Consider the following 14,484-nt stretch of genomic DNA (forward strand, 5'->3'; position numbering starts at 1 on the left):
AGGAGAGAGAGAGAGGGGAGAGAGAGAGAGAGAGAGAGAGAGAGAGAGAGAGAGAGAGAGAACGCACTTAGGGAGAGTTTCTTTAAAAAGGCAGGAGATTGCTTCTAAATAATGAATGAAGTTACTCCGGGAAAAGAGATAACAGATTTCCCATCAAAGTGGCAGGCACCCCACCCCGCATGAGTCTCTAACGTGGCACCTGAATATATAACATTCTTGCAGGAAGCAGCAGCCGGTGTCTACCAGTTCGCCTGCACCCATCTGGAGTAAATTATTATAACGGCTGAAAAGTCTGAATAAAAGTTTGTCCCTCCTCCTACTTATACTGAGACAAGAAAAAGGTACCCCCAAATATTAAAACGTGTTAAGAAATTCCTCTACCATAAACTTACGTCATGCTAGGTCCTTCTAAAAAGTTTTCTCTCCTCTCTCCCTCCACGTCCCCAGGCAGATATCTAGCAAATGGCAAAAACCGGGGGCACTGTTCCGCAAGTGCAGGACTGTGCCCCTCTTTGCTTATCAGCTCTCTTTCCAAGGGACCTTTCTCCTCTTCGCTCCCACCTTAGGGCTCGAGGCTCCGTGGCTGTGTTTATTTGGACGGATTCTGTCCAGGACTGTGATGGGCACTTCCGCCACGCCCACTGCCATCCCAGTCCTGGGGCAACACAACCCTCCCACATACCCCAAACAAAAAAATCCGCCGAAGAAACACAATGCCCGCAGGCAGGTGGAACCAGAGCGTGAGTTTGAGGGATTCGGGTCATTTCAGTCCCTATCTGCAGAAAATGAGCACCTCACTGTGCTAGACATACTCAATATAGATACTTAAGCGTACTATCTAAACCAGATAGGCTCACTGGTTTATAGAATGTGAGGAGGAGTCACATTCTGTATGTAGTCCAGGTTGGCCTAGAACTCGCTTTGTAGCCCAAGATTGCTTCAAGCTCATGGGGGCCTTCCCGCCTCAGTATTTCAAATGCTGTGACTACAGATGTGAGCCACCGCCACACCTGGCTAAATGCAGTTTTTCACGGCTCTTCCTGGGTTAGCCTGGCTCACGCTGCTTCTAAGGTAAGCCTTCTGCTGCCCTCTAGTGGCTACTATGGTTACTCTAGTCTGCCGGCTTCTCAATGAATGAAAGATGGCAAGATCATGTCTAAGTCACATGACAGTACACCTGCACTTGTCTCTGGGTCATCTTTTTTTCGGTAGGATACGCTGCCCTCTTAGGGCTTTAAGTCAGTCATTTCTACTTAGTAGGAGTTCCAGACCAGCAGACATTTAGAAACAGCTGTAGTTTGAATACAAGCAAGCCCGTCGGACCATGGATGCCCTCTTAGAAGTGGATCAAACTTCTAATTCCTGGCACAGAACACAGTCAGAATAGAAATTTTTTCAGTTTTTTTTTTGCTTGTTTGTTTTTGCTGCTGTTGTTTTTCTAGACAGGGTTTCTTTGTGTAGGCCCAGTTATCCTGGAACTAAATCTGTAGACCAGGCTGGCCTTGAACTCACAGAGATCCGCCTGCCTCTGCCTCTCAAGTACTGGGATTAAAGGGGTGCGCTACCACTGCCTGGCTCTGTAACTCAGTTTTTAATACTTTAAAATGTGATAAATAAATACAAACATTGTGAAAAAGAATTGAAAATTCAGAAATATGTAGAAAGGATAAAATTCTTTCAGGCTTTTATTACTCAATGGAAACTAACATTAAGAATTTATGTATTTCATTTCACTTTTATTCCTACAAGTTAGGGCCTTGTTAAATAGTCACTTTTTTCTATTCTTTGATGTTACTAGCTTCCTATCACTTCAAATTCTTGCAAACAAATTTCACTCGGTTGTGTGATGTTTAATTTAAGAAGACATTGTGAATTTCTAGGACCATTAATGGCATTTTCACATCTTTGAGTATAACTGTGTGTCTGAATTTAAGATCTTTGTCTTAAACTTAAGACGTTAGATTAGTAGTAATATAGAATTACTGATTGTTACATTAAGTGTTGACCAAGCTAGTCACAGAATGTGCTGTGCACCTTATGGTACGTGGAGGCCCCTGACTTCCCTGCTGAATAGGGCTAATAGTGTGTGTTCTCACTGTGTCTTGCTCACGCGAAGGCCAAGCCTTGTTAAGGTTTGTAGAACCTCATCTCCTGTGTCACCACCATTGTCACCAAATGTATGTCCTGTGAAGGCATGGAGGAGGCTTTCGGGGCCATGAACAACTATCTCTCAACCTGATATAGCAAATAGTCCTCGCTAAAATGTAGAGAATGCTCCCTGAGTCTGCTTCATTAAAATTCTTGCAGAGTCAAGCAAGTATTTCTATGGGTATTTATAGTTTACCCATTTTATGTCCCTGTTTTTTAGGGGACTTGCTTATGTGGGATCCATCTTCAAAACAGGGTTAGCTAAATTAGAATGTGGCTATATTAATGTAACTCACTGGGTTTGTAAAACCCACATTTACAAGCCCAGAAAGTCTATGTGAGATGAGAAGAAAAGGAAAACAAGCTACTTTATACAGATTACATGGACACAATGCCGGGGGAAAAGAAACCTCATTGAGAATGTCTTACCCAGCCCGGGAACATCATTCGGGAGCCTGTGGTCCTTCCAGATGAAGTTGGGGTTCGTAACCACTGGGATAGTTTTGTTTTCATGGGTGTCATACTTCATAAGAATCTCATACTGTATTAGAGAAAGAAGAAGAAAAGAAAACCATGACAACATGTTTTAACAACTGAGACGAGACTGACTATATGTGCACGTGGCTTTGGCAGGGCAGGATCTTGGTATTGTAGCCAAGTCTGACCTTGAACTCATAATCCTCCTGCCTCAGCCTCTCAAATTCTGGGATTACAAATGTGAGCCACCACTGTCAGTTATTAATTAGGCTTCTCTGATTAAAGTTTTCATTCGATGTCATCCGCTAATGGAAACATTACTACAGGGTAGCCATGCTTTTTTTGTTGTTGTTGTTGTAGATATCGATAATGCTGTGTAAAATGTTTGAAACATGGCTGCCTGTCTACAGTTACTATCATTTCCTGAAAATATTCCCCATAGAAAACTTAGACCTCAAGGACTTTACTCTGGAGAACCAAACCTTTGCATCTACGGAAGGTCAAAGTTTACCTGTACGCTAGGCTATGGCATTCTGACCCTCTGCTGACACCTCCTCTGAATGTGGACTCGTGTCTTGCTAGCTCCCTCCTATGTTGTGAGCTCATCTCTAGGTTTCCCCAAATAGACACACTGTGTCATGTGATTGGAGGCAGTCAATCGTAAAATGTTTGGCCAAATTTGCTTTGGGGGAGCTGTGTAGGGGAGAGTTCTCACGTGAAGAGCAGAGGCGTGGGTGAGGAAAGATCTCACACATGCCTTTGCCTCTCTTCCATGGGCAGCAAGGGCATCATCCAGTTGTGTAAGGATGTGGGTCTGTGTACGGAAGCCTTTAGGGGATCTGACTAAGAGGCTTCCCCATGGCGTGGATGCCCACTACATGTCCCTTTTTGCGTTTCTTTATTTGGGAGGTGAGTATGTGTATCATGCATGTGGAGGTCTTGGACAATTTTCAGGAGTCGGATCTCTCCATGTGGGTCCCGGGGATCAAACCCAGGTTGCCCTGTTTACAGTCAAGCACCCTTACCCACTGAGCCATCTTATTGGCTTCAAATAGAGTATTTCCTTCAAGGTCCAATATAGTAACAAAAAACTGTGGATTCTGTGAAACACTGCCACAAAGTTCCCGTGTTCCTTTCTCAGGATGAACATCTTTTCTGTGATTTTCACACTTGTCATGGTTGGTATCTCGCAAAACCAGTGTCAATACATATGCTCACGTATTACTTAAGCGTGTCATAATGTCCACTCTGAAACATTTTACAAATGAACACAATTTTCTTCTGGAGTTCCAGTTTTGTCAGGGCCTGACCTCTTGCAGGAAAAGGTGTTCAGTGGCCACCTCTTGACTGGAACAGAGGCTTCCATGGTTTCTATGGCTTGGCTTTGGAATGTCTAAGGGCAGAAGTTCCATTTTTAGGTCCGGTGCTGATCAGCCGTGAACGCTGTTCTAGATGGGAAGCTCTGTGTGGAGGTATGGTGTCCTGCTCCTTTTTAGAGGCTCTGTCCTAGTCAGGGTTTCCATTGCTGCGATGAAACACCATGACCAAAACAACTTGGGGAGGAAAGGGTGTCTTTGGCTGTGCTTCATCGTCTCTGTTCATCATTAAAGGCAGTGAAGGCAGAAGCTCAAACCAGGCAGGAACCTGGAGGCAGGAGCTGGTGCAGAGGCCATGGAGGGGTGCTGCTTACTGGCTTACTCACCATAGATTGCTCAGCCTGTCTTCTTATAGAACCCAGTACCAGAATGCCCAGGGGTGGTACCATCCACAATGGTCCGAGCCTTCCCACATCAATCACTGATTTAGAAAATACTCTACAGGCTATCTTACAACCCAATCTGATGGGGGCAGTCTCTTAACTGGGGTACCCTCCTTTCAGACAACTGGAGCTTGTGTCAAGTTGAGACAAAACTAGCCAGTACAGGCCTTAACATGGAAGTGAGGAAAACCAGTGTGTGACGTGAGCGGAAGTGTAGTGTCAGAGTATTTTATGTTTGCCTGAGGGACTGGACAGTTCACAAGCTTCCTCAAAGTGCTGATGGGGAGAGCGGGTTCTTCGGAATCCGTGGTTTGTAAATTTCCAGTCTTTAGAAAAAGCTCGCCATCAGCTTGTTATCTGTTCATTGACTCTCTCCCTAGTCTGGGGTGTGTGTGTGTGTGTGTGTGTGTGTGTGTGTGTGTGTGTGTGTGTGTGTTGATTTCTGTTTAGACGTTCTATGAACTAACATGCTCAGGGACCCATACCCCAAGTGAAGAACAAGTATGAGAACCGCGAAAAGCTGAGATCTAACTGAACAGGGTCCCTCCTTCAGGGTTGGCCCTGGTCCAGGCTAACTATCCTTCACCCAGTCTCATCCCCCCCCCCCCCAAGTTCTAATAAGAAGTCAGACATACTTTCCTGGTATCCAAAGACACATACAGAAGACACATAATGTTGTCAATGTCTCCACTGTCATCCAGAGTCACAGGTCCCGAAAAACCTAAGGGAGAGAGAGGAAAGCGTGTTGGAGAGCATCATTGGCTCTGGGCCTGACACAGTAGGGTTCTGATGGAGATGGTAAAATGGATTCAAATCACTCTATTATATTCTTTTCAAACAGCCCTCAATTGCTCTTGCCCCTGGGATTTGTGAAGGGTGTTTTTAGGGAAGATGTTTATTTAGAAGGAGAATTCCCTTTGTTTCACTTAGGATGTGGCAGGTTGACACAGCACTTGATTGTCCGTGACACATATTGACCAGGGACACAGCTCACTCAGTTACACAGTGTATGGGGCATGGCACAGTCTACATGGTACAAAGAGCAAAATTGCTTTTCTATAGTTCTTTGGTTAAAACACTGAAAAAGGGGGCTGGAGTGATGGCTCAGTGGTTAAGAGCTCTGCCTGCTCTTCCAAAGGTCCTGAGTTCAATTCCCAGGAGCCACATGGTGGCTCACAACCATCTGTAATGAGATCTGGTGCCCTCTCTGGCCTGCGGGATACATTCAGGCAGAGCACTGTCTATAAATAAATAACTATAAAAATAAATAACTAAAATTTATTTTAAAAAACTGAAAAAGATACTTAAGTTGTTTATATTTCAATTACCTAACTACAAGATAATAGCAGTGTAGATTGACCATACAGAATGTATGGTTAGGAGGTAGGAAATGTTTGCATCTTCAAACATAACGGCTAGTCTCTGGGCTGCCAAGACAGTTCAGGGGGAAGGGAGCTTCCTGAAGACCTGAGCTCAATCCCCTAGAACCCACATAGTAGGAGAGGCCCGACTCCCCCAAGTCACCCTCTGGCCTCTGTACCCTGTGGCACATGCACGTGAATGCTCACTTATATGGGCAGCCCCAAGTAAATATATTCAAATTTAAACCTGACACTTATTTCATGTTTACCAGACACCAGGTCTGTGCTAAATGGATCATGCACATTTGCCATGTTCTTCTCTCCAGAACACATGACATGAAGACTGCCATTTCTATTTTATTGACGAGAAGTAATTTTCATGAGACTCAGAGACAGTAAGACATGACCAAGTTAGGACAGATAGATGTCTCCTGGCTCTGAGCCTGTGACAATGGTCATTGGGACACTTGACTGTGACCACGGCTATGACTCCCTAAGTGCCTGTCAGAACTCAGGACACACAGGTGATCAATACACGCCTCTCCTTGCTTCTTTGAGGAAGCAGAAACCATCTCCTTCTCTCCCTGTGGAAACCCACAGCCATGGGCGCGGCTCTCAGACCAGATGCTAACCATTTGCTACCTTCCGGAGCTGACAGAAGGCTCACTTTCGTTCAGACAAAGGTTTCCTCAGGCAAGACTTTAAGATAACTCCCTCCCTCCCTCCCTCCCTCCCTCCCTCCCTCCCTCCTTCTTTCCTTCCTTCCCTCCTCCTCCTTGTCCTCCTCCTCCTTCTCCTCTTCTTCATTATGTATACAGTGTTCTGCCTGCATGTAAGCCGGCATGCCAGAGGAGAACCCCAGATCTCATTAAAGGTGATTGTGAGCCACAGTATGTTTGCTGGAAATAGAACTCAGGACCTCTTAATCTCTTAGCTGTCAAACCAGCTTCAAGATAATTTCTTAAAATGAAATCTTTTCATAACTCCTGCCTGAGACCCAAGACACGAAAGAGGAGCTTCAAGAGGAGCGTGAAGGATGGGGGTGTCAATCCAGCAGCTGGGGGGGGGGCACATGTTGCTTTGGTGATATTGTGAAGGATGGGGATGTCAATCCCACAGTTAGGTGGGGCGGGGCACATGCTGCTTTTGGTGGTGTTGTTGTGAGGGGGTTTGAAAATAGAGGCTTAACACAGGAGATGGGGTAGACCTATCATGATATGAAGAGGTAAAAACAAACCGACAAACATGAACCTGAGAAGAAAGGAGATGGGAAGACAGGTCACATGGTGGGTTTAGGGGACCGGGAGACTAGAGGAGATGAGTGGAGTAGTAAAACGCACTCCATTTGAAATGCCGCAGTTATATCTTGTATGCCAATTTAAAAAATAAAAATAACCTGCCAGAGTGTCTCTTCCTGCTAATCTCCAGGCACAGGCCACGCACCCCTGTTCTAACAACCTCTGTGAAAGGCTGCTCGCAAATACAGTCCTCAAGCTGCGCGCGCATTCTGCAGCGCCCCCCCCCCCCAACAGCCAGGTCTGTCGCATAAACTGCAGTCTAGTTATGCATCTCAACGTCTGCAGAGTGTGTGGAAACAGTTCCTCCAGTTGAGTTCCAGGGTCTTTTGCAATTGAAGCATCAAATGCTGAAGCCTCTCTGGGGTTCCCACCATCCCCTCCCAAAGCCTGAATTTCTTTGACTTTAATGCTGTTTGCTCTTAAAGAGACCAGGTACCTTGAAAAGTGAGATTCCTGAACGCACGAGCAAATTTGGTAGTGGTGATATTTTCTTTATTTTCAAGAAATATCTTCAGCATGTGCCCAAACAGCAAGGTTCCCTCCAAGTAAGCAAGAGAAAAGTCATTTCTTCCCTGAAGAAGAAGGAAAAAAAAAAATCTTTTAATGGGAAAGGGGGGGGGTTGATCTTAAGTTTGGAGCAAAATGTTCTTGGGATCAGTGAGAGACTGAAAAAGATGAAATGGCATCAGGGGACCCGGAAGTGTGATATTAAGGAGGACTGGAAATACCTCCTTGGGTCAGGGCTCTGTTGTCAGAATGTTGCTTTCTCATGGGATCAGTAAACAAGAAGCCTGCCTTTAGAGAAAGGTCTAGAAGCCATTATACTTCTTTCTGATGATGGAGGAATACACACTTTAGCTAAGAAAGTCAACATCCAGCATTTTCGTGTTTATAAGATTGATGCAGAAACAGAATTTGCTCCAAGCTAATGTTTTAATCAGAATGTAAAAGAGAAACCGGGAGCCCAGAAAACAAGCCCTGCCCCCAGTATCCAGGGTGGGATGTGAGGAAATTTGATTGGTTGGTACCATGGAATGTGCTTTGAAGATGGTTTTAACTTAGAGTCACTTCAGACCCCTCACGTCTGTCCTGAAAAATAGTAGAGTTAGCCACCTCTTCATCCGCTATACGATGCCTGTTGCAGGATTATGAATTGAAAGCTCTTGCCCCCTGAGCCAGATAGGTTCTGTTTTCTCATGCACTTGGGACCTCCCTTCTGCCGAAGCCGAGAGATAATTCAAGTTCGATGCACCTGGAATTACGCTTTGCAGAAATATTAACAGGAAAGATAAGCCCCTGTTTCTTCTGCTGCATCATCATTTCATTACATTTATCTATTTATTGATTGATTGGTTCATTGATTGGTTGCTTGATTGGGGAACTGCAGGTAGTGGTCAAAGGATAACTTCTGGGACTCAGGTCTCTCCTTCTACCGTGTGGGACCCTGGGATCAAACTCAACTGATTAGGCTTGGTGGCAGGTGTCTTTTACCCCTGAGCTATGTGGCCAGTCCACAAAAATCATCATTTCACACGATAAACAGAACTCAGTTAAGACCTTGCATTAAAGGGACTTATAACCTCTAATTTCGACAGGTCCGTGAGCTGGTGTGCTTTGAACATACGGTCTAGGTAAAGTGGTGATGCTCACACCTCCTTACAGCACATAGGGACTTGTGCTCACTTGTCATGGAAAAGCTGTTTGGGCGTCTTTGGATTGCCCCTTCTTCCTTTACCATAAACCTCTTTCAGCTGAGAGCAGAAGGCGGCAGATAGCAGATTAGGGCTCAGTGACTGGCAGAGTTAAAGGTGTCTTCAGAGCTTTGCAATGGAATAAGGTGACTATGATTTAACAGGAAGTGGAGGCCTTTTCTGGGACAAGTGCCAAACCAGATAGGACCCTGAAACAATTGGGATACATTAGCTTCTCCTGGCACACCTCTGGACAATGGTCAGCTTTATTACGAAGGACACCACTGTCATGTCTTCATCTAGGAGTACCTATTTCAGAACAAAGAATTTGGGTACTAGCAACAGGAGAGCATTGCTTTAGCATAGAGAGATCTTTCTGGTACCTCTTTAGTTATTTTATGCTGTTTAACTTCTACCTCTCCTAAGCGTGAGACTGACTCAGTAGCCAGGCTTCCTCTTCCTATATCCCCATATGGGGACTTGCTCTCCAATGCTATGGAAATGTCCGCTGCTCTCACGGTCTAGAGTCTCACGTAGTGACCTGCAGGGTGACATTTGGTGGGATGCTCTACTTGCAAAACCTCTGTACATAGCAGGAGTCCGTGGCATCTACTGAGCCAAGCGGAATTAGCAAAAGTGCTTGCAGGGCCTGAGGAGATGATGCAGCCCTAACGAACATGAGCACCTGAGTTCAGATCTGCAGCATCCATGTAAGGGCTAGATGTCATGGTACACTCCTGAATCCCAGCACTTGGTGGGTGGGCTTTGGGACCAGTGCAGGGATCGGATCAGGTGAATTCCTGGAGCTCTTCGGTCAGCTTGTTCAGCTGCATCAGTGGGCTATATGGTCTAGCGGTTAAGAGCACTTGCTGTTCTTACAGAGAACCTACGTTCACCAGCAGCTCACACCTGCCTATAACTCCAGCTCCAAGGGATCTGATGCCTTCTTCTGACCCCGGCAAGACTCTCACCCACTTAGCAACCCCCTCATATACACAGAAATAAAAAATAAAAGAAAGTGGTGATCGATAGAGGAAGACAATATCCACCTTGGCTTCCTCATGCATGTGCGCATACACACACCTGCGCAATAAACACATAGGCACATATACATACATGCAAAAAATTTCTTGCAAATATAAGAATCTGGGCTCAAATGACAGACACCACTTAACTACCTTACCCTGTGTCATCTTTAAGGAATGCTTACACAAACATACACACACACAACTAACTCACCTGTGAGAACTGTCTGGAGAAAGAGGTGTTTGAGGGGGGGCTCTGAGGGGGCAGTGTCAGCACGAGGACATTGTCCATATACTCGGGAGCCACGGTGTCATTCTCAAAGTAATGGTTACTACAGTAAAAACACAGGGTCCTTGTCAAATTAGCATCCCAATACAGATGGACGCGTTACAAACCAGGCAAACTACGTGTAAGCTTTGAAAACTGCAGTTGTTGCTGTTTAAGCTGAGCCATCAGGAAATCTTTCCACTTCCCCCGTTAGTTTTCCACTTTGCCCGATTCTAATTCCCTCCTCCACCTGCTAAAGTCAACAGCAGAACTTAGGCCGCTCTCGTTATTAACTGAGCGTGGAAAGGAGCCCAGCATACAAACACATTGAGGGGATGTTTGCATTTGCTCTTAAGGAGGCCTAACTCCCTTGATCGCTGCTGAAAAACGTTCTTTTGTTTAAGTGTGCAAAACAAGTTGGAAACGATGGGATACGCCCCATGGGATACGAGTGTTGGGATTAATGAGTCCTGGCCTTCAGTTGCTTTTCCCTCCTAGAACCTTCTAATATAAGTTACTAGAAGCTGTGCCTAGTTAGAGGATCAGAGGATCACCTGTTGACCATTAACTGCAGTGTATTTAAGTCTACATGGTGTTAATAAAGATGGGCTTTCTGAACCAGCGTTTGGGAGCTGCGTGTGTCAGTCTGTCTCTGCGTCTGAGTTCTCAACCTCCAGCCCCTTGCCTGAAGCTCGGTAACTGGGTGCCAGCGCACAGAGCACAGACACGGGGGTGCAGTGCGTGGCATATGGGATTACTTCCCACAATGCAGAGTAACACAGAAGGCTACCATATCCTCAGGACTGATTGGAAGATGGCAGGTCATGACACAGAACTGCTAGACATGGCAAGCCTCTGGGTACATGCATGTGTTGGGGATGGGGGAGGTATGTACAGTGTGTGTGTATACATAATACTCCTGTGTGTGTGTGTGTTTGTGTGTGTGTGTGTGTGTGTGTGTGTGTGCGTTCGAGTGTGTGAATGCTGACACCTTTGTGGCGCCCCTGTGGAGGTCCGAGGACAGCCCCAGCTGTCAGCTCATGCTGTCTAACTTGTTGGGGATAGATCTCTTTTGCTGTGGCTGTAAGCATCTGGAGATGGGACTGATCGGCACATAGAGCACCTATTACCAACCCAGAGACAGTGCTCTGCATGCTGCAGTCTGGAATTGCTCTGAAAACCCTAGGGTTTCTGTGCTCCCTGACCATGCGGGTGCTTTAGTATACAGGGTGACAGCCGAGCTGCTGTAATTAGGATGACCTCATTTGATGCTCAGTCTGTGCTCTGCTGACAACTGCATCAGTGCTAGTGCTAACATTGCTATCTTACCCTAAAAACAGACATCCTCAGTGCCATTCCATGGTGCGGCTTAATCACAAAATGCTAACAAGCACCCAACAGAATCCCATGTCAGGGTTAGATGTTGAGAGCATTAGGCTTAGTTTTGAATCTCACGTCGTTCTTTAAACTTAGCCATCTGTCCCTTGGACCGGCGTCACAAGGAAAGCCAGTACGGTTGGTGGAAAATGAAATTATCCCAAACCGGCCACACTGATGACTCCCTCCCCAGAGCAAAGCAGCTGTTGAAATCAGCAGGAGGGCGGGAGCACAATGCTGATAACATCACTCTGTCCCTGCCTGTCCACAGCTAGAGAGCTAGATGGGCTGTCCATTTCCGTGAACATTTAACTGTCAATCAGGCCCGTACTTCCAGTACTCCCTTCCCTCTCATGCTGGGAAAAGTATGTTCAGTAGCGAGTGATAACTCGGCAAGCACGGGGGAGCCACAGCGGAATGTGGCTCTCAGAGGAGGGCGCGCAGGTAATGATTAATTATCTGGGTAGATACGGGAGCCGTGTGATGTGCTTACGGGACAAGGGGCACAGAGCTCCAGTGGTCCTCCCCTGAGAGTAACTGGAGTATTGCTTTGGTACAGTGTGCTATATAGTCTCTCTCTCTCTCTCTCTCTCTCTCTCTCTCACACACACACACACACACACACACACACACACACACTGATGCTTTTCTCTGCTCCATGTCAGAGAAAAGGGTCAGCCCTGACTAACTGTGCCATGAAGGACAGAGGATAATTGTATAAATCAGATCCAGCTGACTGCAACGTCAGTCTTTCCAAAGATGGCTGCTGAAAAAGAACCTGAGGCTGAAGACCATTAGCAACTAAAGCAAAGCAGTGAAATCTACATCCTCAGGGAAACCACTGTCGAGTGTCTGGTTGTTGGATTGTTTACTGAGCAAAGATCTTAGTATCAGCCTGGGAATCAGGATTCTGGGTACTGAGTGGACCTCACAGATGAGCGGCCTGGGGCTGCAGATGTAAGGCAGGTGTCAATGAATACATTTTTGCTTAAGATCATGGATGATCTTAAACATGAGGTGTTCTGAGGGAGGAACGAGGCTTTAGTTCAAATGTCGTCATCGTAGAAGCTGCCTATCACAGGAGAGAGGAGGATGTGCTGTGGCCATTGATATGCTACCCTTCTTAGTGGAGGAGGTTTTCCCCGGATTGTCATTATACCAACCTGAACAGGTCTACCAGGATAACAACAGTGTCTTCGGCCACTTTGATGTCAGCCTTCACGCTATAGAAGCTTTCTGGTGTGCCACACATAACAATCACTGGAAGTAGAAATGGAGACTGAGGAGCAGGCAGATCCCTGAGCCTAAACCCAGCACGTTCACGCTGTCTGTTGATACCGTTGTTTCTCTCTCCTTCCCTCCCTTCCCCCTTTCTTTTTGAGACAAAGTCTCACTGTGTATTCCAGACTCGAGCTCACTGTGCAGCAGTCCAGGCTGGCTTCTAATTCAGAGATCCTCCTGCCTCAGCTTCTGAGTGCTAGGATTATAGGCATGATATACCACACCTGTCTCTCACGTTACCTTTTGAAAGATTAACCCTGGTTCCCTAAATTTCTCCAGCCCCCTTTTGCATCTAGATACAGAATCAGAATAGAACTGTGTAGAGCCTTTGAAATAGAAGCCAATACCAAAGGTGTTAAGGGTTGGAAGAAGAGAGAGCTTGTAGTGGGACTCACGTTTGTGAGCCCTGCTGCGGGGTGTATTCTATCACACAGGGTGCAGTGAGTTGCCATGCTATTCTCGTCAATGAGTGGCCCATATTTCATCAAAAATATAAAGGAAAAGGCCATGTGAGAACACCTTATAGTATCTGCAAGCAACTATCTTTGGTCCATGCCTGTAGTTCCTAAATTCAGAACCCACCTTAGCCATTGGAAGGGCAGAATTACTCTGAGCCTCTACCGCTAATCTAGCTACTGCCTTAACATGTGGTTTAGGTGTGGAAAGAGCTAGAGCGGACACTTCCTTGGATTTTCGCTGTTTAGAGATAGGGTCTCACTATTCAGCTATGGCTGTCCTGGAATTTTCTCATAAACCAGGCTGGCCTCACACTGTCTCCAAAATCCTGGGATTAAAGAAAAGTAAGCATCAGCACACAGGCTTTTGTTAGATCTTCTTGTATGCTCTGCCACCCAAGTGACCTGCAAACTCTTTACGATCATGGATGGTTTTATGCTCCCCCTAGCCACGACCCCAGTTTTATGTTCTCCCCAGCTTTCCCCTTCTCCCTGTCAGATCTTAAAATAGCAAATTAAAATAGATATGTTCTTAAAATAGCAAATCCTTGCTCATGGCAGCATATGATTATTTGAATGATGTCAGTGAGCTGCCACGTGAGGGTCTTCTCTTATAGGAAGTTACTGCAAGTCATTCTCTACTTTTGAGGTCCTTAAGAAGGGGCCCTATAAGGTGTAACAGGTCACTTCATAGTTTGGTGAGAAGGCTTTTATCCACTGGCCTTTCACACCTAACCTTTAGCTCATTGGTGAGATAGGGACCAGAAAAATGAGGAAGTGAGATCATCTTTTCTTGCTTGTGACTCTGTCTGAGGGGCAGTGTAATAGTTACTAGACTAGAGCTGAAGATGTTTGCGGTCACAAATCCAGTAAAATGTTGGCTTTGTTACAGGGTAAAGACCCAAAGACCACTCAGCACGACTGATGTTTGAACCAAGAGTCTGCTTCAAGAGACTGCCTGGAAAGAAACCCTCCCCCAGAGCAGCTCAATGCATATTATAGGAAGTTTTTAAAGGCAGAGAACACAGAAAACTACCTCCTGGTCAGCAGTTCAGGGGGAAGCAAGCAAGCAAGCAGTTTAACAAGTGATATAGATATGAATAATTTGTATTGGTGTGGATTTTGCTTTATTGATAGGATTTTAAGGTCAATTTTGTTATATGTATGTGTATTTCTGATCTTGATTAAGGTGTTGTGATTGTGTAGTTCATTTTTAAAATGTAATGTATAATTAGGAAATATAGGTTGTTGATGGATAATCATAAATAATAGTCAAGTTTGTGGTCATGTTAGTTAAGATTTTCTAGATGTGCATAGATATATTTTAGATAGGCATTCTTCATA

General features: G+C 45.5%; 1 protein-coding gene across 1 annotated transcript in view; it reads right to left on the reverse strand.

Annotated features, from left to right (window-relative positions):
- Positions 1-14,484, reverse strand: part of Gucy2c (guanylate cyclase 2C) — a 75,283-nt gene that overhangs the window by 39,566 nt on the left and 21,233 nt on the right. Inside the window, exons 6-10 of the mRNA XM_005364517.2 lie at positions 12,568-12,664; positions 9,974-10,091; positions 7,480-7,615; positions 5,020-5,105; positions 2,578-2,689 (exon numbers count right to left, since the gene is read on the reverse strand). Of these exons, the coding sequence (XP_005364574.1) occupies positions 2,578-2,689; positions 5,020-5,105; positions 7,480-7,615; positions 9,974-10,091; positions 12,568-12,664 (549 nt within the window). The remainder of the gene's footprint in view (positions 1-2,577; positions 2,690-5,019; positions 5,106-7,479; positions 7,616-9,973; positions 10,092-12,567; positions 12,665-14,484) is intronic.

Source organism: Microtus ochrogaster (genome assembly GCF_000317375.1).
Source record: "Microtus ochrogaster isolate Prairie Vole_2 chromosome 14 unlocalized genomic scaffold, MicOch1.0 chr14_random_2, whole genome shotgun sequence".
Taxonomy (NCBI): domain Eukaryota; kingdom Metazoa; phylum Chordata; class Mammalia; order Rodentia; family Cricetidae; genus Microtus; species Microtus ochrogaster.